The 26,668-nt window shown below is 32.1% G+C and overlaps 1 protein-coding gene and 1 long non-coding RNA gene across 2 annotated transcripts in view; both read left to right on the top strand.

The window, feature by feature from the left end:
• LOC127733022 (MFS-type transporter SLC18B1-like) overlaps positions 1-9,877 on the top strand; it is a 32,679-nt gene extending 22,802 nt beyond the window's left edge. The window contains exons 9-14 of the mRNA XM_052242275.1: positions 734-832; positions 1,533-1,627; positions 2,551-2,646; positions 3,928-4,002; positions 5,282-5,375; positions 5,761-9,877. Of these exons, the coding sequence (XP_052098235.1) occupies positions 734-832; positions 1,533-1,627; positions 2,551-2,646; positions 3,928-4,002; positions 5,282-5,375; positions 5,761-5,910 (609 nt within the window). The 3' untranslated portion in view covers positions 5,911-9,877. The remainder of the gene's footprint in view (positions 1-733; positions 833-1,532; positions 1,628-2,550; positions 2,647-3,927; positions 4,003-5,281; positions 5,376-5,760) is intronic.
• An 11-nt stretch (positions 9,878-9,888) lies between these two features.
• LOC127733055 (uncharacterized) lies at positions 9,889-12,077 on the top strand. The gene is made up of 3 exons (XR_007996684.1): positions 9,889-10,823; positions 10,866-10,907; positions 10,950-12,077. It is a non-coding gene; the product is annotated as an uncharacterized LOC127733055 (long non-coding RNA).
• The last annotated feature ends 14,591 nt before the right edge of the window (positions 12,078-26,668 follow it).

The following is a 26,668-nucleotide window of genomic DNA, read 5'->3' as shown; positions in this document are numbered from 1 at the left end:
GAATATTGGAGGGTAGAAAGAGAGGTTTGATTTCATTTATGTTTGTTCATCCATTTGATGTATGCACAATTATTTTGTTGGGGAGGGGGATTTGGAAACTAACACATGACCACATCCATTGTAATGGAGTAGATTTTAGCTTTTATAAATGAAATCTCCTTCATTATGCAAGAACCTTCCATTGTATATCTAGATCCTGATCAGATAATTTACCAATAGCAAATGATAGTCAAAGTACTTGTGAACACTGAACGGTAAAGATTGCTTTCATTTTCCAGTGTGAACATGAAATTAAACATTGCATTGTATTAAGCAATGAAAGGTAATATAACTCATATTCAGGATATGGCCTTCCCTTTCTATTTTTAGATCAGATAGTTTCATTTCAAAAGCACAATTTAAGTAATTTTCAATAAAAATAGTTTTCTTGACAAGTATGGATATACACATTAATACATATCATTCTTAACACTTGAATATCTGAGTATATGGGTCAATATCCCTAATATGCCCTCAAATTGAGAAATTCAAAAATAGTGTGTACACAAAAAATCTCTGTGCAGTGATATTGGACATGTTTATTAAATAAAAGAAATAATCTTAGAGCTCATATGAGAGGTACATGTATGATATTTTTCCATGAGAAATTGACAGGAATGTGTAACTCATAATCTTGTTAGAGGTATTTTGTGGTATAAAAGTTTTACAAAGGACATGTTTTCATATATTTCAGTTGCATTTAAATACATGGCAGATAGGATTGATGTTTTTGATAGCTCCAGGAATATATGCTTTCACAGCGCCATTATGGGGCTGGATTACTGATAGTAAGGTAAGGGGGAGATAATTTGTTAAATGTCGCAATGAATGCTTTGCTTGCAAAACTGGTTCGAATGAGGAACTTAAATCTGATGCTCCTTTTAGGATAAGTGCCATGCTTTTTGCATGCTAAAGAACCATGCAATAAAATTGAGTGGTTGTCTCAAATCAGCTAAAACCAACTTTAAAGGTCAACTTTATTTCAAGAAGTTGAAATTTTAGTTCTTATAAAAATTGCAAAACTTGTTATCTGTGGATTTCCATCAAAATTTATCTGATGTCATGCAATAAAGACTGTTAAGCAGATTACATATATATACTCCTGGACTAGCAGTATTGACTTATAGATATATATTTTTCCATTTATTTTGTTATAAACATTAGTCTGCTATGCACTAGGTAAAATTAATGTCTAATTGCATAGTTATAATAAAGAAAAATGAAAACAAATACCTTTACGTTATAATTAATGATTTTGGTAGAATAGCCCATCTAGTGATTTTAAAATTGCTGTTACTTCTATATAACTTTTACTATGACATAGGGCATTTGAAGCAATGTTAAGAAGAAAATATTGGTGTATTTTGTTTCAGCACACAAAGAAAAATCAGCATGTAATATTTTAATTATGGCTTACTCTGACAGTAATATAGATCATGAACAATCATTCCAATAAAAGTAACATTTGAATTGATTTGTCATTTTATTTTCAGGGTTATGTAAGAACAATGATATTTATAGGAAATCTTTTAAGTGTTTTAGCTTTCCTGATGTTAGGCCCATCATCTTTAATACCTTTCTTTCCATTGTAAGTATTTATTATTCATGGTGAACCAACACCTGATGTTGTATTATTGTGTGATAATGCAAATATTGGGTGGTTACTAAGGTATGCACAGTTGTCTTTCACGTAGTAATAAACAATCTTTGTAAATACTGTAAAACATGCAGGTTTTTATCCCCCTGTCATCACCTGAGGGGGCATTAAGTGTTACCCTTGTCTGTCTGTCCGTAAGTCCCAAAATTGGTTTCAGTTCTCTAACTCTTTAGCTTGCTTACACCAAATGTCAGCACAAAACACAGGTCAAGTTCGGGTGGCGTCACTTTTACTGTTCTCTAGTTATGCCCCTTTATTATGTTATATGTTATATGTTATATGCAAGCGATATGCAAGCGAGGGCATCATCTGTGTCCCATGGACACATTCTCCATTTATTTACAAATAAGACATTGCTTTTGTAAGAGAAGTGATAAATTTAAGTTTTAGACTTAACATACTTGAACAATTAAAGATGGAAGAATGGTTATTTGATAAGAGCACAATATAAAAAAAGCTTTAAGCAAACAAAAATTTTCATAAATAGCCAATCAAATCATAGAAAAAGAAGCAAAAGGCAAACTTGGATTTGGCTTTGCATATGATTTGATTTGAGCACACTTTATGCCACATGAGTGATTTCCTTGGCTGTTGAAGTTTGCTTGTATAAGGAGTCTGAACAGTGATTTTGTACGAAAACAGATGGCTGATGAAACTTTTTTAAAAAAATACATTGAACACATTTAGATTGGAAGAAAGACGATTTGAGGTGACTGTTGGAGCTGTTTAACTGTATTTTTTAAAAACATTTTATAAGTTTGAAAGAGAAAAATGTGTACCTTGTTAAAATATGTATGATAAGATGGGGTTTATACAAACCTAAAAATAGAATTAATGATTATTATTTCTTTCAGTAATATATGGTTTATGATCATATCATTGATTCTACTTGGTTTAATGGTAGGATGTGCCCTTATTCCAACATTCAAGGGAGTTCTACAAGGTGCTTTGTAAGTATTGTGTATGGATAAAAGGGGCTGTTTTATAAATGGCTATGAGACTGCAAGCCAATAATACAAGTACATGTACATGTACAACAAAAAGGACAACCTACAGTTGTTTCTTTTATTTTTATAAATTATATACTAATATACTAGCTTTGCTCTTTTCATGTAAAAAAATGAAATATTAGTAATTGTTTGACAAGACTGTAATATATAACCAAATCAAATATTTATGATGCATGAACTTTTAACTATAAATTGTACCCATAAAAGAAATTATTTTGTAGTTATAAAGATTTATTTCAGTTATAAGTAATTTGTTTATAATCATAATTTTATGCTGTTTACCAAAAATATAGGAGGGTCTTGATGGGGGTCCTTCATTTCTGTATTCTATAATTTTTTAGGCTATTTTTCTCTTTTCTTTATATTTTTTGCCCATTATTCTCTATTCTTTATTTCTTTGGTCCATTTTTCACTGTTCTTTATAATTTTTGCCAATTATTCTCTATTCTGTAAACCCCCATCCACACCCTCATATAGTTGTAGATAGTTCTCTGTCCATATTCAGTTGAACTGATCATGTAGATCCTTGAAATCTATCAGGTTACTAATGTCAAACTGATAATAAATTTGATACTTAACCAGCTTTATCATGTTTATATCAGCAATGTCTTAGACAAATTCTAAAATTCAACTATTTTTAAAAGAGTTATGCCCCTTGAAAATATTATTTATATGGAATTTAGCATTGTAAGCATTCTCATGTGTACACTTCTTGTCAGATGTTTATCAAACTAATATCAGCAATGTCTCAGACAATTAAAAAATCAGTGCAGATCAACTATTTTTAAGAGTTATGCCCTTAGAAAAATTAATCATATTGAAAATTGCATTGTTAGCGGTCTCCAGCCTACATTTCTTACAACTAAGATATTTAAAAAAAGTTTGTAAAGAACTAAAAAAACAAAAACAAAATTTTAATATTTGGCCTTGGACAGACAAAATATGTGTAACAAAGGGGACATTGGAAATCTCTTCTTTTATTTAAAAAAAAAAATTTGCAAGACTGTTTCAAGCGGAGAAATATTGTATTAAATTTCTTGTAGTGGTAAATTTCAATTGATCATTCACAGGTATCAAGTCATTTAAATTTAATTTCTATATCTAGCAATTTCTAAGTCAATTAAGCTCTTAATGTATTTTTATTTATAGCATCAAATGTTTTGTGTTTGTACTTATGTTTCATAAAGGCACAATTATATTCATTTTTTTTTTCTGTTTCAGAGAAATTGGAATGCCAGAAAACATGGATACCCATGGTATAGTGTCAGGATACTTTAATTCATTATTCTCATTAGGGTATGTTAATACATGTAGTTACAGTAAGTCTTTCACTAGTCACTATTCATCACTTACTTGTACATTTATCGCCACCTCAATTTATTTCCATTTCGACTTATTCATTTGAAACTAAAAACGATAAATTAAGCAAATAAGGCAATATTAAGAAATAAACAAAAAAGATTTGTTCAGAAATTGAACAATGTAAAATTCTTTAAAGAATTTAAGTGCAATATGAAGGTAAATGATTTTTATGCCCTCGCCTATGCCCCCGCCGTAGCGGAGGGGGCATTAAGTTTTACCCTAGTCCATCTGTACGTACGTCCCAAAGTTGGTTTCCGTTCTCTAACTTTAGTTTTCCTCAACCAAATATTATGAAACTTATACACAATGGTTATTACCACAAAACACAGATTAAGTTTGAATTTTCGTGGCATCACTTTAACCGTTCTAGAGTTGCGCCCTTTACAAATGGGAAAAATTGCTGAATTTTCCGTTTCTGTTCTCTAACTTTAGTTTGCCTCAACCAAATGTTATGAAACTTATACACAATGCTTATTACCACAAAACAGAGATCAAGTTTGAATTTTTTATACAATCAAATACAACAGAAGTAATAGGAGATAAATGTTCAGTTTACCTTGATGCTTGTTTTACCTTGATTTAAATGCACCAATCAGTAATTCAATTTCCATCCTGATAAACTACTTTGAGCAGTCTTAGCATCATCTTGAGACTTTAATACCGAGTCAGTAATGTCTGAACCAATGAAATTTCTGTAACAAATAGGTCATTTAGGAGCCCAGCAGTATAGATTAATCTAATCCAAGACAAATTAAAAGTAGGTTACATCATATTTTTTTCTACTTCTACACATAATTGATGTGGTTTCAACTAATGAAAGTTCAGCTTTTGGTTCACTAAGTGACAGGGACACAGAAACCAATAGGTAAAAGTAATACCCCTCAGAATTCTGTAACATTATCATAAGCCACAAAATCAGGTACTTTTCTGACAGTCACTAAGTTTGTATAAATAAAGGGTCCCTTTCTGACAATCACTAAGTTTGTATAAATAAAGGGTCCCTTTCTGACGGTCACTAAGTTTGTATAAATAAAGAGTCCCTTTCTGACGATCACTAAGTTTATATAAATAAAGGGTCCCTTTCTGAAAAGCATTCATCCTCTTCACCTTTCACTATCAACCAAAAACTAAACAATCCAGGCTAAAAAAGCTAAATTTCTTTGTCATCTTCAGTATATGTTCTAGATCATGCAATAGTTGTCTTGTTTTACAGGGCATTTTTAGGACCAACTGCAGGTGGCGCTTTTGTTGATGCCTTTGGATTCAAATGGGGATCCACTGGGGTAGCTGGTTTGTTTTTATTTGCTGTAAGTATAACTTGACCTTAAATGAATTATTCCTCTAGATTGAGGTTTCAGTTCTCAGAAGCTACTGTAAATTCAGAAAAAAATTTTTGCAATGTATTTTATTTTGCCAAATTGCATCCAAGTAAGTTTTACAAAAATTAAAACTCATATTATGAATTCGTATAACATTAATTTGTATGCAGCATTTGCTTAAAACAAAATTAATCTTTCATATTTGTTGATCATTCAACAATCGTAATAATCAGAATTTGTTTATTTACAGCTTTCTAATATGCCTCATTTGACTTTTAATCCTCTAAAAAAAATTGCTTTCAAAAAGATATAGCCATGATAAAGGGTAAATAAAATATCTAGATTTATTAGCAAATAAACATTTTTTTTTCAGGCTTTTCTAATTTTACTTTATGCACTTCTGTCATCAAAATGTAGGACATCACATGCAGACACAGTGTCACAAACAGATTATCTCCAGATTGAAGGAGAAAACAGCTCTGTCGAGATTATGACCAACAGAGAATCACAGATAACTGTATGATATGTAATATTAATTTGGTATGTGATCGCAAAAAGTAGCATGTTGTCTGTGATATGGGTCGCCTTTGAAAAAATTGTGATAGAACTCAACCATGGAAGATAATATACATGTAGTCAGTATTGGATATTAAGAGAACTTCATTTCAGCATGAACCAGTATAGCTACCTCAATATATTTTTTTAAGATTTCTTCTCTCTACTTGATGAAATCCAGTACCGGTAATTCATTAATGCAGTCAACATAGTAATCAGAAGGTCTAATATACAGTTCCAAGGCCTGGTATTTTGAAGATTAGATGGGTAGTCATTCAGCCAAGTAATTAGAAACTAATTGTTAGAGAAGGGAATGCAAGGCCTAATAGTCTAAAGGTCTGAGAAACAGTTCAAAAATTTGATAGTCTACAAGCCAGATGAGCCAAACAGAGTAATGTGAAAGCTTAGTAATCAAATATTAAAAGCAATATAGAATTTATTTATCGATTGTTTTGTAGTAATATCTGTTTAATATATTGATTCTATTTTCTTATCAATTAAATGTAGAACTGCAATGGCCAAAAGTTCTTTTTCATAAATTGTTGAATTGACATTGATAAAAATTTAATTATTTTAAATATTAAAATTTTTTTATGACTGACTAAGTCAAATATGAGGGCTTAACAGGTATACTTCCATAGTTTCTAAATACCTAAGATAGTGACTTGTACTTATAACCACCGTACTTTGTAATGTTATGGGCAACATTTTGTAATCTTAATTTCTTTTACTGTAAGATGAATGAAACTTTTTATACTCCATTAGTTGTGCAATACTCTTTGCGTAGTTTAATCTACTTAATTTAATACTTTCATAATCATATTTACTGTGATTTGATCTGTTGTTAGTGCCAACTGTTCTTAAATGAGTTTTTGGTATTAGTAAAAAGTCCGTAAAATGTTTTCTTCTTTAATATACCTCAGCAAGTTTCCACGTCCTTTTGATGCTTCAACAGATGTATGTCCTTCTAAACATCCTTTATGTACTATGTACATGACATATGACAATCAAAGCTTCCTTGTAATATCATGTTTTGTTGCATAAGCATTTTAAAATCTACGCAAACAGACCTTTGTCTTTAAGTCTTTGTTAGTGATAATGTCGGCACATGCTTTAATTTAACATTTTACTTCAATTTTGACTAAAACTTTATTCTGCTATTTACTATGACTTGACTATAGGTGTTACTGTTTACCTTTACCTATTGTTCAACCAGATTTTAAAATTGACAATACAATTGGGACATTTAAATTGACCAGTTGCCAGATTTAAATCTCACTGAACCTGTAAGAATCTACCTTGATGGATTTACCTATGAAAGGTCCATGAAGTGACTTCACCTGTTCAGTGGTTAAATTTTGTTCAAACTTTAAACTGACTATTGTTTATTTATAGATGAAAACAGCAAATTTTCAGGAAAAATATCATTTGATATTTTAAAAAAGACTCATCTATTCCAATAACAATAATAATGATAACAACAATAATAATGTAACGCTGTTATTAGGAAATGAAATTAAATAGTACATGATCAATTAAGAAATTTTGTAATCTGACCCATTTAAAATTATAAAAACAGTGCTAATTTCAGTAAATAACATAACATGCCTACAGTTTAAATTAGCATACACTGTATATGGTATGAAAAAAGCTTGAGTATGGCCACAATATGCAAATGATTCCATGTTCTAATTTTTGCTAAAAACTGCTGATTTTTTTTATACGACCGCAAAAATTAAAATTTTTTGGTTGTATATTGGTATCACGTTGTCACCTTCGTCAGCGTCGTCAGAAGACAGATGGTTTCCGGATAATAACTTAAGTATAAGTAAATAGAAATCAATAAAATTTTAACACAAGGTTTATAACCACTAAAGGAAGGTTGGGATTGATTTTGGGGGTTATGGTCCCAACTGTTTCGGAATTAGGGGTCAAAAAAGGGGCCCATATAAGCATTTTTGTAGTTTCCAGACAATAACTTGTGTTAAAGTGTATGAATCTCTCTGAAATTATACCACAAGTTTCCATACTACAAAGGGATGGTTAGGATTGACTTTGGGGGGTTATGGCTCAAACCATTTAGGAATTAGGGGCAAAAAAAGGGGAACAACAAGGGTTTTTCTGGTTAAAGGACAATTGAGACAATAACTTTAGTTTAAGTGAATGGATCTCTATGAAATTTTATCAGAAGGTTCAATACCACATAAGGAAGGTTGGGATTGATTTTGGGGGTTATGGTACCAACAGTTTAGGAATTAGGGGCAAACAAGTGACCAAAAACAATCATTTTTGTAGTTTCCAGACAATAATTCAAAAAGTTGGTGTTTTCTCAGGGCACTCTGGCTTCCTCCACCAATAAAACTGGCCGCCACGAAATAGCCCAAAAGTGGTGCTTAAAAGTGACGTTAAAACACCAAAAATCAAATCAAAAAGTTGGGGGGATTTTTTTTTCCAATTTTTTTGGAGGGTTAATTTTTTCTTCAAAATTTTGAAATCTTCAATGGCACAGTATTGCACAATAGCAAGAAATCTTAAATTGCACAGTATTGTGCAATAGCAAGAAATCTTCAATTGCACAGTATTGCGCAATAGCACAGTATTGTATAATAGCACAGTATTGGGCAAAAGCAAGAAGTGTTCGATTGCACAGTATTGCGCAATAGCAAAAAATCTTCAATTGCACAGTATTGCGCAACAACACAGTATTGCGCAATAGCACAGTATTGCGCAATAGCACTGTATTGCACAATAGCAAGAAATCTTCAATTGCATGGTATTGCGCAATAGTACAGTATTGCACAATAGCAAGAAATCTTCAATTGCACAGTATTGCGCAATAGCAAGAAATATTAAATTTAACAATAGCATTTGGTCATTTTACAAAACAAATCTTTGATTGGGCGAAAAATGGTTGTTATTTTGTATGATTGAAAAAAAGCTAAAAGTCAAGTTTCATTGGTTTCATTAATGATGAGATGTCATTTAAGGTCATACCACATGTTGTTTTTGTATTTTTGTAACTGTTTTTTTTGTATGAAATTTTACACAAACTTATCATTCAATAGTAATATTTTATAAATATTGTTAACTTGGAATGATAAGATAAAATTGCAAGAAATTGTTCATAAATCATACTGTGTTGTCATGGAAATACCCAAGATTGTTACATATTTTTTTTTTACCAAATTATGATTCAATAATGCAATATATATTTCATACTTTTTTAATTTACAATTTACAAAGATGCAGTTTGGAGCCAAAAAAAAAAAAAAAAATTGCTTATAACTACAATATTATATTTTTAAATTATAAAATTCTGGTTGACTAGATGCCCTCCCTTAATATTTTGACAGAAAACTTATAAATTTGGAAATTTATGCAAGCTGACTAAGCCAAATGGCTTTTATTAGAATTATAATAATGTGTACTAAACCATTTTATGCTATACAGCAAGATTGTAAGTGCTATGGCATTTTTATTTTTACAACTAGTTAAATATTTAAAATATAATTTGACCTTTGTATTTATTCTTGTGTATTTGCTTGAGCGATATATTTGTGTATGCAGCTATATGCCATATTACCATCTATGAGAGGTTACACATTACTATTGTCTTTCCTGTTTAGTGATATAATATATTATAAATATCGAGGTATATTGATTATACCGGTTCAGTTATTTTGAATCATATTTTTTACACTGATTTGCATTATCTTTTGATTATTATATATATTTTTTTTTGTAGAATATATGACATATGATTGCAAGTCCTTTTTACTATGAATACATGTTAAAGGGGCATTAGCTGTCAAATTCAGGTTCACCGATTTGATTCAAATTCTTACATTCGACTTATAACAAACTAAAATGCATATCCAAATAATAAAAAGTCTAAAATAACCATCTAATTAACCATCGAGGTGACCTCCGAAGACTGCTGAACATGAACATAGATATAAATAGATTGCGAACTCGTGCAATTGGATTTTTCTAGGTCTGTTTGATTTCATATTATTGTTAAAAAAATATGTTAATAATCGTTTTTACCTGTATAAAAATGAGTTTTTCTAGATCGAATCAGTCAACCAAATGGTTTACCTTGTCTCACTTCCAATGTTTACATTCTTTTTCATTTAATAACTGAACACGCCTAGTTCATGCGTAAGCCATCTCTAGATATAGGGTTCAATTAAAGTTCACATGAATACAGATTCAATGAGGTCGAATTACTCACTTGCAAGTGAATAATTCATTAGCGATGGTTCTTTGCTTGTTTTGACAAAACTGAACCAAACTGGCTGTTAAAAGCGAATTATTATATCACTATTTCACTTTCAGTAATGATAGAACAAAAAAAATCATATTTTATTTTTTTTATATCTCCTAGCTAATGCCCCTTTAATCACTTACTGCGGTATTATATACATTTAGACAAACTAAGTTTTATACTGATGTTGGCTATCATTTTGATAAAGTGATTTGATTGTTTGCATCCATCAAGGTTACTACTGTACATATATAGAAGACACTGTGCAGTAAATATACCTGTCAACTTGCTAGAATTTGGTTTCTATAGACTTTTGCCTTGAATATACGGATTGAGGTTATTATTCCTTATTCCAGAAACAATTGTGCCCAGAGATCAGTGTCATGCATTGATACTGTATTTAGGTTTGCCCAGAGATCAGTGTCATGCATTGATACTGTATTTAGGTTTGCCCAGAGATCAGTGTCATGCATTGATACTGTATTTGGGTTTGCCCAGAGATCAGTGTCATGCATTGATACTGTATTTAGGTTTGCCCAGAGATCAGTGTCATGCATTGATACTGTATTTAGGTTTGCCCAGAGATCAGTGTCATGCATTGATACTGTATTTAGGTTTGCCCAGAGATCAGTGTCATGCATTGGTACTGTATTTAGGTTTGCCCAGAGATCAGTGTCATGCATTGATACTGTATTTAGGTTTGCCCAGAGATCTGTGTCATGCATTGATACTGTATTTAGGATTGCCCAGAGATCAGTGTCATGCATTGATACTGTATATAGGCTGAAAATGCATTCAAATCCAACAATCAATCCATTTGTATGTCTTGGTTTTTTTTTAATCTAAAGCAACGAATGAGCAGTTAAATGGAAAAATTAAATTTTATACTTTCTTTTTATGTTATTCATTTACAATCACCATTCATCTGATCTTTGTCCTTGAGGTTGATACCTGGAAAACATAGTCAAGTCTTGCTGTTAGTGGTTTAAAAGATTGTATCGTAACTATTACCTTATAATAGCAGTTTTCACCAGTTATTGACGATAGTCTTCAATGTTTTGTATTTTAATCTGATTGAGTTAAATGGTAATACTACAGCGATTTAGATGATATTATAACAGAAATTGCCAACTGTTTGTTGGCTGATTATTCAAATATTGAGTTAATTTGTTATGAGTACTGGTAGAAGTACAAAAGGAAAAAGAAATTTTGCCAGCAAAACATACATGGTGTATGTATATATTCTCTCGAAATAAGACTAAATGAGGATCATCATCCTTAATGTCAAATTATTTGAGTTCATGCTTTTAGAAGGAATTTTTCTGTTGTATTTTGTCATGGTTGCCTAATGCTTGCAAAGAAGACGGCTTTTAGTAAAACAGAAATACCATGCTTTAAAGTTTGTAAAACAATTTAGAAAATAGATAGACAACAATGTTTTTTGGAGAGGTCTGTAGGTAGCTAATGTTTAGGCTATACTTTTTTTTTAATTTGCTCAATTCCATTCCAGTTGCTTTTCAGTGTCAGTGAAACTTTTCTGCATGTTCTCCTGATTATCAAGACTTTCATCACATACCTCTTGGCATAGTTGCAATTTTTTTCTCATCCTGGATATTCATGTAATATTTTCCATTTAAATGTCAAGCAGCCAAAATGAAACCATCATTTTTGTAATAAATATTTCAATTAAGAAATAATCAGTTATTAGTCAGTAAAATTATTATTTTTGATTTGAAATACTTAAAGACTAAGCTATATTTATACACAAATTATTGCTTTTTTTGATTTATATTGTATCAGTTTATATGTTGATTTTTATAATGTTGTTAATTAGATATGTTTTTAATAAACTTTCTAAAATACTGCAATTGTGTTTTATTATATACTGCTTACATGCAGTATTATCTATTTCTGTCATTTGACCTACAGGGCAAGCAATTGTCAACTAAAATATCCTGAAGTTATGTTTCAACCTACAAATTTGTGACATAAGATTTATAAATAATTAGATTAGTCTGCCTGTTTAGCACCTTTGGTGACAACTTTGTAAAACCAGATTGAAATATAAATAACTTGTTCATCTCATCAAATGTGACAGAAGTCAATGTTTCCTTAGACAAAAAGAAGTCTACTGGATTCGACAATTGGGAACTGCGACACCATATGATTGCAATGACAAAATTGATGGTATAGGTATTCTATCTAGTCCTTCCTGTAGCTCGGTGAATGTGATGAACATTTTCAACTCTACAACTCGACGTAGACACAGTCATGGTCATGGTACATCACCTACCCTCCATGATGTCTCTATTAATGACCTGCTGCCATTTATACAAAAGCCGTTAGGTATTCATCACATTAGCACGTAGCTTTATTCATTACCCCTTTCAAAACTTCATTTTCTGTACAACTTGTTTGGAAACAACTGTTACAAACCCTCATTCAAACCAATACAAACTTACAGCTATCATTTCGGATATTGCAAGTAACAGACTTTTTAAACCAGTTCGCATTGGAAAATATGAAAAGGAGAACAGATCCTTTCTTAAACTTTCCTTTGCCAACAAAGGTCTCGATGCCATCAACTTGGGCAATAATCTTCATCATAAATCTGTTCACTCGAAAAATAACTCCCTATTTTAAAGATCAGTCAGTGTGTATGGACTACTTTATGTTGGTGAAACTCAATAAACTTTGCGTAAAAGGATGAATTAACACTGGTCTGATGATAAAGATCCGCAATTTAGGGTTCTTTATAACCATTTTAATCAACCGAACCATGATCCTTCTTTATCTATGAAAGTACGCATCATCGAGAGAATTTATCACCACACCAATAGCCCTATACTAAGTACTCCTTTCCAAAAAGATAAGAGAAAATTTTTAGATAAGGGAACTAGGTAATGCAATGCCGTATGGTTGCATTGATAACATCAAAGGAGTAGGAAATTTGTCGAAGTCCAGCCTGCAGTGATGTAAATGTAATGAGCTTATTTAATACTACAAAATGTACTTTAAGACACCAGCGTAGTCATGGGCAAAAACATTACCATCGGCCCAATGTAAAAAAGTCTTCCAAATCAAGATCGCCCTCTGGGAGCTTTGATGACCTTCTTTCACATCTTCATCATCCGCTAGGGTTACATTACATTAGAACTATTCTTTTTTCACTGCCTGTTAATTTTCTAAAATGTTTGAGAGATTATGCACTTGACAAGGGATGCATAAATACATTTTCTCCAATATACAGACTGGTCAGTATAATTTTTGATGTAGCTCTTTTCTGTCTTTTTGTCCCCCGCGCAACGCGTTGCGGAGGACATGGAAATACCGGGCGTCCGTCCGATCTTGTTAGCGCTCTCATGTGTAAAATTCTTGCCAGATTTTTATGAAACTTATATCATAGGTTTATATCAGAAATGTCTTGGACGAGTTCGAAAGGTATCTAGATGATTCGTTCCAACTCTGATTCGTACCAACCAATTCGTCCCAAGTTGCTTGGTCAATTTGTTCCAACTTTAATTAGAACGGTGTTTAACCATATGAACTATTGAAATAACCGTATTGCATTTATTATACGACCGCAAAAAAATTTTTGTGGTCGTATATTGGTATGACGTTGGCGTCGTCGTCGTCCGGCGTCGTCGTCGTCCGGCGTCGTCGTCGTCGTCGTCGTCGTCGTCCGGCGTCGTCCGAAGACACATTGGTTTTCGCACTCTTACTTTAGTTTAAGTGAATGGATCTTTATGAAATTTTACCACAAGGTTCAATACCACAAAAGGAAGGTTGGGATTGATTTTGGGGGTTATGGTAATAACAGTAAAGGAATTAGGGGCCAAAAAGGGGCCAAAAATAAGCATTTTTGTAACTTCCAGACATAACTTGTGTGTTAGTGTATGGATCTCTCTGACATTGTACCACAAGGTTCCATATCACTAAAGATTGCTGGGATTGATTTTGGGGGTAATTGCCTCCAAATTTTAGGAATTAGGGGCCAAAAAAGGGGCAAAAAACAAGCATTTTTCTAGTTTCATGACAATAACTTGTGTGTAAGTGTATGGATCTTTCTGAAATTGTACTACAAGGTTCCATATCACAAAGGGAAAGCTGGGTTTGAGTTTGGGGGTAATTGCCCTCAACGTTTAGGAATTTGGGGCCAAAAAGGGGCCAAAAAACACATTTTTTTCTAGTTTCCAGACAATAACTTGTGTTCAAGTGTATGGATCTCTCTGAAATTGTACTGCAAGGTACCATACCACAAAGGGAAGGCTGGGATTGAGTTTGGGGGTGATGAATCATAATGGGGGTTCAAAAAATTTTGGGGGGGGATTTATTTTTTTTTCCTTTTTTTTCTTTTTTTCCTTTTTTGTTTCTTTTAAAATTTTCCATTTTAAGTTGGTTATTTCTGATTTATATTTAAAATCAAATAATAATGATATGGTAGGAGATACACACCAAACAGGATGTGTAAATTATTATATAATAAGTATTGTGCAATAGCAAGAAATTTTCAATTGCACAGTATTGCACAATAGCAAGAAATCTTCAATTGCACAGTATTGCGCAATAGCAAGAAATCTTCAATTGCACAGTATTGCGCAATAGCAAGAAATATCCAATAGCACAATATTGCGCAATAGCAAGAAATTGTCAATTGTACAGTATTGCGCAATAGCAAGAAATATTTAATAGCACAGGATTGTGCAAAAGAAGATACTTCCTATAAATTGCTTATTTCTTGACCAATTTCAATGGGGTTTTATTCTTGATTTCATGGGGTTCTTTAATATGCTGAATATGACCGTGTATTTAGTTTTTGGATTTTGGGCCCCGTTTTTAAATTGGTCCACATTGAGGTCCAAAGGGTCCAAAATTAAACTTTGTTTGATTTCATCAAAAATTGAATTATTGGGGTTCTTTGATATGCCGAATCTAACTGTGTATTTAGATTCTTAAATTTTGGTTCCGTTTTCAAATTGGTCTACATTAAGGTCCAAAGGGTCCAAAATTAAACTTAGTTTGATTTTAACAAAAATTGAATTCTTAGGGTTCTTTGATATGCTGAATCTAAACATGTATTTAGATTTTTGATTATGGGCCCAGTTTTCAAGTTGGTCCAAATCGGGGTCCAAAATTAAACTTTGTTTGATTTCAACAAAAATTGAATATATGGGGTTCTTTGATATGCTGAATCTAACCATGTATTTAGATTTTTGATTTTTGGGCCCCGTTATCAACTTTGTCCACATTGAGGTCAAAAGGGTCCAAAATTAAACTTTGTTTGATTTCATGAAAAATTGAATTATTGGGGTTCTTTGATATGCCGAATCTAACCGTGTATTTAGATTCTTAATTTTTGGTTCCGTTTTCAAATTGGTCTACATTAAGGTCCAAAGGGTCCAAAATTAAACTTAGTTTGATTTTAACAAAAATTGAATTCTTAGGGTTCTTTGATATGCTGAATCTAAACATGTATTTAGATTTTTGATTATGGGCCCAGTTTTCAAGTTGGTCCAAATCGGGGTCCAAAATTAAACTTTGTTTGATTTCAACAAAAATTGAATATATGGGGTTCTTTGATATGCTGAATCTAACCATGTATTTAGATTTTTGATTTTTGGGCCCCGTTATCAACTTTGTCCACATTGAGGTCAAAAGGGTCCGAAATTAAACTTTGTTTGATTTCATCAAAAATTGAATTCTTGGGGTTCTTTGATATGCTGAATCTAACCATGTATTTAGATTTTGGATATTGGACCATAATAGGTGAATGTCCAATTTAAAATTTTTAAGTTCTTAGACCACATTCAATCTGTGTTAGAAACCTATGCTGTGTCAAATATTTAATCACAATCCAAATCCAAAGCTGTATCAAGCTTGAATGTTGTGTCCATACTTCCCCCAACTGTTCAGGGTTCGACCTCTGCGGTCGTATCAAGCTGCGCCCTGCGGAGCATTTTATTTTTAATGCTGTACCTATATAATTTATATATAATGTACACAAATATTTATTTAAAATTTATTTCTATGGTTTATTCTAGAAATGATATATTGGCAGTAAACAATTTATTCAACATGTTCAAGTTAATATTTCATGACATTTAATATAAAAAACTAACTAATTTTATTTTCAAAGAAATCATTATTTCATTATAAGTGCTTATGTATTTTAATACATTGTGTACGTACTATGCGCATAAAAAGTCTTTTATGCATTCATCAAGAGAATAAACCCCTACTCAGCTTGGGTCACAAATGCTTGAAAATAATAATTGAAACCATACCAACTTACCAAGTGTACTATGTATTTTCTAAAGTGCATTGTAACTTAACTCATTTAGCACTGGTTGTTTTACTCAGTTGTACGAAACCAAAAAAGACACCTCAAAGGGAAGATGGATAACAAAATAATTTATTGAAATACGTAGTTTTATACAAGTTTAACCATTATTGAGTTATGCCACTTTATAAATCGAAAGATTGCTAAATTTTTAATTTCCATTCTGTAACTTAAGTTTGCCCCAACCAAACATTATGAAACCTATACACAATATTCATTACCACAAAACTAAGATCAAGTACAAATTTTTTGTTTCCGTTTTCTAACTTTAGTTTGCCACAACCAAATGTTATGAAACTTATACACAATGCTTATTACTACATAATACAGATTAAGTACGAAATTTGGTGGCGACACTTTTACCATTCTTGAGTTATGTCCCTTTATAAACATAAAAATTGCTGAATTTTTCGTTTCCGCTCTCTAACTTTAGTTTGTTTCAACCAAATATTATAAAACTTATACACAACCGTTCTAGAGTTATGCGTGTTTACAAATAGAAAAATTGCTGAATTTTGAGTTTCTGTTCTCTACTTAAGTTAGCCTCAACCAAATGTTATGAGACTTACACACAATGCTTATTACCACAAAACTCAGATCAAGTTCAAATTTGGGTAGCGTCACTTTTACCGTTCTTCAGTTATGTCCCTTTATAACTATATGATATGCAAGCGGGGGCATCATCTGTGTCCAAATGTGGACACTATCCACATTTTTTTTACATCTGTACTGCCTACTGCATGGCGACTCAGTCCTGAGTGTAAATGGTCATTCAGTATGTTAAGAAAAAGACCAAAATTTATAAGGCCTATCTGGCCTAATTGATTTCTAAAATATATTTCATTGTACATGTTCAACATTTATCATTCATTTGTTTATTTCTTAATTTGTGTGAATTAACAGTAAATGCTAATTACTACACTTTCATACCATAACAAAACTGCCTTACTGTATTGGTATCACTTATATTTGTATCCATATAACAAAAAAAACTGAAAAGAGAATACTTTTGCAATAGCTTTTTCATATTGAATACTAAAACTTTTTAGATATTTAGACATATTAAGTAGATGTTCATAATATCCACTTGACATTTTATCATATGACTTCTGTAGTAAGTTATGAGTCTTTGAAGCATGCTCACAAAGGTTCTTTTGTTGATATCATTTTCATACTGGTCAAAACTTTTTTTGCTTTGACAAGCTTTGGAGGAGGTATTTTCAAAGAATTAATAAAAAATAACACAGAAATTCACTTTCTAGCTCATCTAGCCCCAATCATCATGTCAGGCATTGTCATTACTAAAAAACATTCAATGTCTTCTAAACTGAGAAACAATTTCCACGTTTAACCGAAATCTTTTACTTATGATACTGACAATCTCCTACAAAGTTATATAAATAGAACCATACAAATAGTAAGCAAATACATGTTCTCAGATACCATCTCCCATATAAAAAAATCACATTAAGAAAAAAATGAACCTATTATATGTTCCTCTCCTAGCTACAAAATGTATCCAAAATCAAAGATGTGGAACATATATATTCTATCATAATCATTTGGTAATAAATGCAATTAGTATCTCTTCCTTGCCCGTGTTGAACATAAAAAACTAAATATTACATAAACAAAACCCCTAATGCTCATGTTTGTTGTCATTGTGCAACACAGTTAATACATAGAAAACATAAAACATAGAACTCCTTTTGTCATATAAAACACTGTCAAACATCCAATCATACTATCCACACTGATCTGTGTCCACACTTGTTTTATATGAAATATATAGCAAAATCTTTTACGTGAAAATTACTTTAGCCATGTACCGTACACTTATCTATACAAAAACTATAATATACAGAGACATATACATTAAAAAAAAGTAGTAACAAATTATTAAGTCCCAGTAATAATGAACAAAATCAGTTGATCATTGACTTGGAACAAATTGACCAAATCTGGGACGAATAGGCTTTAAACGAATCGGACTTGGAACGAATTGACTAGCATTTGTTCGAAAATCAGTGCTGATCAATTATTTTTAAAAGAGTTATGCCCCTTGGAAACATTAATTATATGGAAAATTGCACCATTAGCGCTCTCATGTGTACAATTCTTACCAGAATTTTATGAAACTTATTTCATAGGTTTATATTAGCAATGTCTTGGACGAGTTCGAAAGTCAGTGCTTATCAATAATTTTAAAAGAGTTATGCCCCTTGGAAACATTAATTATATTGAAAATTGCATCGTTAGCGCTCTCATTTTGTACAATTCTTGCCAGAATTTTATGAAATTTATATCATAGGTTTATATTAGCAATGTCTTGGACGAGTTCGAAAATCAGTGCCGATGAATATTTTAAAAGAGTTATGCCCCTTGGAAACATTAATTTTATGGAAAATTGCATCGTTAGCGCTCCATGTGTTCAATTCTTGCCAGATTTTTTTGAAACTTATATCATAGGTTTATATCAGCAATGTCTTGGACAAGTTCGAAAATCAGTGCCGATCAATTATTTTTAAAAAAGTTATGCCCCTTGGAAATATAAATTATATGGAGAATTGCATTGTTAGCACTCTCATATGTACAATTCTTGACAAATTTTATGAAACTTAAATCATAGGATTATATTAGCAATGTCTTGGACGAGTTCGAAAAAATCAGTGCTGATCAATAATTTTTAAAAGAGTTATGCCCCTTGGAAATATTAATTATATGGAAAATTGCCTTATGAGCGCTCTTATGTGTACAATTCTTGCCAGATTTTTATGAAATTTATATACTAGGTTTATATCATCAATGTACTTGAAGTGTTCAAAAATCAGTGCCGATCAATTATTTTAAAAGAGTTATGCCCTTGAAAATATTGATTAGATGGAAAATTGCAATGTTATCGCTCTTATGTGTTCAATTCTTGCCAGAATATTATGAAACTTATATCATAGGTTTATATCAGTAATGTCTTTGACACTTTCGAAAATAAGTTCTGATCAAATATTTTTAACGAGTTATGCACCTTGGAAATATAAATTATAATTGAAATCACATTGCATTTGCTCTGAAGCCTTTTCTCTTAAGATATTAATAAAAAGTTTTAAAGAACAAAAAAAAAGTGCTTTTTTTAGTCATTGCCCTTGTACCTTGGATAGATATAATATGTGCAACGCGGGGGACATTGGAACTCTGTTCTTTTATTAAACCAGTAAGATCGGAACCTTTACATGATGAAAAGAGGAAATTCCTTCCAGTTCAGTTTTCAAATAAAGAAATTGATGCAATCAACATCAGCAACGTTCTTCATCACAAGGAGGTAACATCTAAAATTCAACTTTTTTTCAAGATCAGTCTATTGCATCTAAGGTATTTAACTACAAGCAAGCATTGCAGGACCTTGATTTAGAAGAATACTTTAAAAAACCCTCTGACATGTGACTGTTCCCACTCGTCTTATATTTACAGCCCCTCTGGCCATGTTATTACTGCGATCTAAACGTAATTCATCATGAACTTCTCCGAAAGGTAATATCTCATGGTCCTAAGTTCAGAGAACCCCAACACATCAATTGGAACCATAACTTCAAAATAATTATGGATTCCATTTAAGACTACGCCAGAGCATGGACTAAACGAGAAGAAGTTGAACTGGACACTTTGTCACAATGGGTCAAAACAATCAGGTCTCTGATAAAACGTCGAATATTTAAGTTGAAAAAGTGTGTGAATGATCGACCAACGTCCGTTTTCAGAGACAAAGAAGCTGTGAAATGTCTATCATCTCTTCACGATGAATATGTTGTTGTTCCTGCGGACAAAGCTTCTTATAATATTGTCTTTGTATGTAAATCGTACTATTACGAGTGTCTTGTAAACGAATTAGGAATAAATGAGCATTCAGGTAATCCCACATACAAAAATATATCATTTGACAAGGAAGAGATTTTGGCGAACCATAAGTCCTTCATTGCTTCAATGAACATTACATTGAACAGAAAATCTGAGGACTTACCTTGTTTGTATTGGATACCTAAACTTCACAAAAATCCGTACAAACAACGGTACATTGCCGGCTCATCTGCATGTTCTACAAAGGAATTGTCCATTAGATTGACAAAAATTCTGTCCGCAATGAAAGAGGGTCTTCAGAAATACTGTGAAACTGTTTACTCGCGTAATTAACCATATGTGGATTCTAAAAAACTCAAAAGAACTTCTGGATAATTTAAAATCTCGATCTTTCTCTGAAATTAATTCTATCAAAACTTTAGATTTTTCAACCCTGTATACCACCATTCCCCATGTGAAATTGAAAAATCGTCTAAAAGAAATTATACACAATGATTTCAATATAGAAATGGTAGCATACGCTAAAAAATATTACTTGGGGATACCATACGGCATATTTTGTTAATAGTGAACAAAAAAGTAAAACATGCTACATAGAGGAACAAGTGATCAGTATGCTGGAGTTTCTTATTGACAACGTATTTGTTGAATTTGGAGGTAGACTTTTTTTAACAAATTGTCAACATTCCTATGGGAACGAACTGTGCGCCTCTTCTTGCCGACCTCTACTTATTTTCATATGAGTCGGAGTTCCTTCAGACACCTGTCAAAAAACAAGAAGATCAAAGAAGCCAGATCATTTAATTTCACATTCAGATATATTGATGATGTTCTTTCCATTAACTATCCAAACTTTTCTGATTGGGTTCCATTAATATATCCTCCAGAACTAGAAATTAAAGAAACAACAGACACAGATTCCACCGCCTCATTTTTAGACTTATACCTCGAATTTGACATAAGCGGTCATCTCAGTACCAGAATCTATGACAAACGAGACGATTTTAATTTTGAAGTTATCAATTTCCTCCACTTTAGTAGCAATATACCATCTTCACCTCATATGGGATATACATTTCCCAACTCATTCGGTATTCAAGAGCTTGCAGCTGCTACCCAGACTTTGTTAAACGTCACCAGTGTCTGAGCAGAAAGTTGATCAACCAGGGTTATGTCAAAGAACGTCTCGTCATTTTTCTAAAAAAGTTCATCGGAAGATACCAAGACCTTGTTGATAAATATTTCGTATCAACTTCACAAATAATACATGATGGTCTTAAAGTATAGATTCTAGGTACTGACGTTGTTTATAATCTTAACTACGTATTATAGTGTTCCTTTATTTGTCTTTGTAAATTATTTACTTTACTGTTTAGTCCATTTTTTGGTAATATCCTTTTGGCGTGGCTCGGTACTTATGCATCCCGCCAATGAGTTGTTGTGCTTTGGTCATCTTTTGTATTCTTGTCTTTCATTTTTGCTTATGTGCTTTGTCTATATGCAATTTTGTTTTTTCTTTGTTGACATATTTGTTTGTTTTTATAGTGATTAAGATTATAACACAATGTTGACTGCTGTACCCCTATTTTTGACATTTTCACCTATTATGTCTGTTTGTTTTGCTCACAAATTGTTGTCAATATACTAGTAATGGAATTCTATGCGACTGTCATACAAGTGAGAGGTTTAGCTAGCTATAAAACCAGGTTTAATCCACCATTTTCTACATAAGGAAACGCCTGTACCAAGTCAGGAATATGACAGTTGTTTTCCATTCGTTTGATGTGTTTGAGCTTTTGATTTTGCCATTTGATAAGGGACTTTCCGATTTGAATTTTCCCTGGAGTTGGGTATTTTTGTTATTTTACTTTTCTCTGTACCTATCATTTCTTATACCTATACCAAACCAATTGCAACTAAAATTTTCAATTACAAACACGTGTTGCAGGATCTCAATATTGACGACTTCAAGTCTAAACCTCCTGATTGCACCTGTGCTAGTTCCCCATTCATATATTATCCGGCTGGCCACGTTATTACTGGTGACCTAAACATTGTCAATAATACTTCTCTGCGAAATGTGTTATCCAAAGGCCTGAAATATCGTGACCCTAAATCCATCAGTTGGAAACATAACTTCAAAATACCGATGATTATGCCAGGCAATGGGTTAAACGCGAGAAAGAAGACGTAGATACTCTTTCCGAATGGATTAAGGCTGTGAGGTCGTTGATACAAATCAGAATTAAGAAACTGAATGTCTTTAATATGCATGACATATTTGCTTCTGAAGCGAGCAACATAAATAAATTATGTATACACAAATTCAACAAGATCTTGTATTTTTGAAAATGCATTGTATCTTTGAATTCAAAAACCTTGAATGCGTAGCATGTTATTTTATATAAAAATAAAGAGATGAGGTATGATTGCCAATGAGACAACTATCCACAAAAGTTCAAATAAAGTGGATGTAAGCAATTATAGGCAACCGTACGGCCTTCAACAATGAGAAAAAACCCATACCGTATAGTCGGCTATAAAAGGCCCCGACACGAAAAATATGAAACAATTCAATTGAGAAAACTAACGGCCTAATTTATAACAAAACAATTAACGAAAAACAAATATGACGGACATGAACCAACGACACCCACTGAACTACAGGCTCCTGAATTGGGACAGGCACATAAAGAATGTAATGCCAATTTAGTGAATTGCCCATTTTCATAAAATTGCCTTTGTTTTCCAATCTAGCATAACTATGTTAAATCCAAACAAATCTTTTCTATACACATTGTAGTAGTAATCTCGGTATAATCTGATAAATTGAACCGTCGTCTTGATAGATAGTAATAACTGAATATTACAGGACACTAACTTCGGATGGGCAAATAGTAATTCATGTACCCGGTCTCGCTCCTTTTGGATTCCATGCAATTCCATCAGTTATTGTTTGTTACTTATATCTGTATCATTTTTAATTCGATTAACGGAATTTTAACACAAATAAACTACTGTCGCTTAACCAAATTTAGGACATTTTTAAAAGTTTCACTCCATAGTTAAATTTTATACAACCTATTAAGATTAACAATAACTAATTTGCGCAATAACTTCCACAATTGAATACCTTTCCTATACCAGCCCGCTCAACAATAATGATTTTAACCACACATTCACAGTCCTGCCATCAACTGATCAATTCAAATCAGTTTGTTCCTAACCTCGACTTCCATAAAACCTCAAAACCAATTTAGTAAAATATTTCTTTTCCTTGAAAATAATTTCATATCCATCGAGATTTAGTTCCAGTTAATCAGATGAAAGCAAGATTTTATTTTCTTTCGGTTTGAAAATCATTCTAGCCGTAGACGGATGCATACATTTTTATCATGCATATTAAACGCCAAATCTACATCGAGTCTAGCATTGCAGATTAAATGCACTCATTTTGTTTTGTGTTCTTGGGGTGTAGTGAAGACCGGACTAATTAGTCTGAAACCGATAAACTAACAAATGAATACGTTTAGAAGATGTAGAGTATATACCACCAACCATTGTCACAAATAAGTAGAAGACATGAGTGCAACATAAAGTCTTGAACAATAGTCAGGTGTCTATGCACATTGTTAAGATCTACATCGAATCTAAACAAATTGTGAAAAGATTAAACAGGAATTACAATCAAGGATCTGTCATCAACACTAAATAATTGTTATTGAATTTAACAAATACAATGGTTTTACCGGATGCATTGTTTACACGTACATATTATTTAATTACTGTTATTTACTAACAATATTACAAGGATTTCATGATAGAAATATCGTAGCTACTGGAGATTGATTGATTGTCTTAATTTCCTCCAATAAACGAAGATTGACATATGATAAACACAATATGACAATAAGACTATGACCCTACATGACGATAATAATTTCCAATATATAATAAATACAAAAAACAAAACAAATGTTCATACAACCTTGCTCATTTTGTGACCAAAATTAAACTTTTTGAAAAAAAAATACACTGTTGATGTGATTGTACATTTTTTTTAAAACCCACTAAGAACAGCATCAATTGTTTCCACACATCAGAGTTCAGTTGTTTAACATAATCATTTACTACACCCGGTAATGTTATCGTCTTCGTCTTGTTGAAAAGTTTTACAGAACTTGCAGCGACAATAAGTCGAATATCACAATAATAAATACAAAAAGAGAGAAATGCTAATACACCCTTGGCCATTTAGTGACCAAAATTAAAGTTTTGGAAAAAAAAATCCTTTCTGATGTAATTATACATTTTCAACAAAAAACCCACTAAGCACATCATCAATTGTTTCCGCACATCAGAGTCGACTTTTTTGTATTTAATATTCCCTTTGGTCTTATGTCTTTTGACGTGACTCGGTATTTATGCTTCCAGCTATTGGGTCTTTGGCTTTGAGCGTTCATGGTGCAGATGGGTGCAGGGGTGCGATTCGATCACCAGAGGTTTTATAGTGTTGTTTTCGAGCGTCCGGCGTACACATTTTAATCGCTGTATCTATGATGAGCTTATTTTCATTTTGTTTTCCCTTTTATATATGTCTTATTTCATTTGTATTTTATCGAGAAAATGTATTCTGTATGTACTATCAACTACAAAATTTTTTTTGTAGCGTCTTTGTTAAAATTATTTGTATGTTTGTCTAGATCTTTATTTGGTTGTGTTGTATGTCTTTGATGTATGTTTACACTGTTTTGGCTGCTGGGTCCCAATTATTGTCACATTAACCTATTATGTCTGTTTGGGTTGCTCACCCAATTTTGTCAATATAATGGAACTTTGAACAATTTTAATACAAGTGGGAGGTTGTGCTAGCTATGAAGTCAGGTTTAACTCAACATTTTCATCTGAAAATGCCTGTAACAAATCAGGAGTATGACAGTTGTTTTCCATTCGTTCCGTTGGTTAATAAAGTCTAACGTTTGATTTTGTCAGTTTTTATGGACTTCTTCCATTTTGAGTTAACATTGGAAGGCGGTATTTTTATTAATACTTTTTAATAACACAATTCATATATTTTTTAATTTTAACAAATGCTATTGTTTTACCGGCACGTGCATATTAACAATTACTTTAAATCGTGTTAGAAAGACAATACAATCAAACAATGTGAAACTGATAACAGGAAATTTTGACTGGTGCAGAAATGATTGTTTACATTTTTTCGTACAATGTACTTTCACAATTGTAGGAAATACTAAACTTTGACAACAACAAAAAAATCCTATGACAGAAAAGCAATTGAAATCACGAGACAGTACTTATAGACGGAAATGTTATAAGTATATCACCTAATGAATTCCAAAAGTATAATTCAGTACAGAATATGATGTAATAACTTAAAATTTTATCAAAGCAGAAACTATAGCTTATAATTGCTCTCTGAAATAATAAAGAGCTTAATATTGTTGTAACATTCATTTTTATGTCCGCCTGGATAGAACCACCGACCTTCGGTAGGAAAACTGACATTCCTAGTCAATTAAGATGGGAGTCGAGCTCACCTGCTACGTTCGGGATTCACACTCACAACCTCAGTGTTGACAGGCTAGTGATACAGTAGTTCGACTACTTAGACCACTCGGCCACCGCGGCCCCTAGTTTATCATGAAGATGTGGTCACATCGACTTGAAATGTTAGACAATTGCTCATATTGTAATGTGAATGTTTATATTATTTGGCAGATTACGGTTATACCCCCAATTACACGGTTCATTAAACATAGAAACGTTATAGTATTGATTAGTACAATCTCAGGTTAAAGCTTTTGATTAATATAGTTTATCATGATGTTTTGGTCACACCAACTTGAAACTAGTATAGAACATTTTTTCATCGTGAGGTGAACTTTCAAATTATATGACAAATTACAATTTTGACGCATACTAGTATTTCGGAATTTTGTGTTCTAATGGTCTTCAACTTGGTACTTTATTTTGCCTTTAAATTTTTGATTCGAGCATCACTGATGAGTCTTTTGTAGACAAAAAGCTCGTCTGGCAAACAATTTCAATCCTGGTATCTATGATGAGTTTATTTACAATCACTGGTCGATGCCACTTCTGGTGGAGGTTTCTCTTGGAGGGTATCACCAGCCTAGTAGTAAGCACCTCTGTGTTGACATGCAGTATCATTGATATGGTCATAGTTATAAATTAACTGTTAACAAAACATTAAATCTACTGTTTACATTGAACAGATTGAAAATATAT

This window comes from Mytilus californianus, unplaced genomic scaffold (genome assembly GCF_021869535.1).
Source record: "Mytilus californianus isolate M0D057914Y unplaced genomic scaffold, xbMytCali1.0.p SCAF_3, whole genome shotgun sequence".
In the NCBI taxonomy this organism is placed as follows: Eukaryota; Metazoa; Mollusca; class Bivalvia; order Mytilida; family Mytilidae; genus Mytilus; species Mytilus californianus.
Note: the sequence above shows the minus strand (reverse complement) of the source record. Positions and strands in the feature narration are given on the sequence as shown.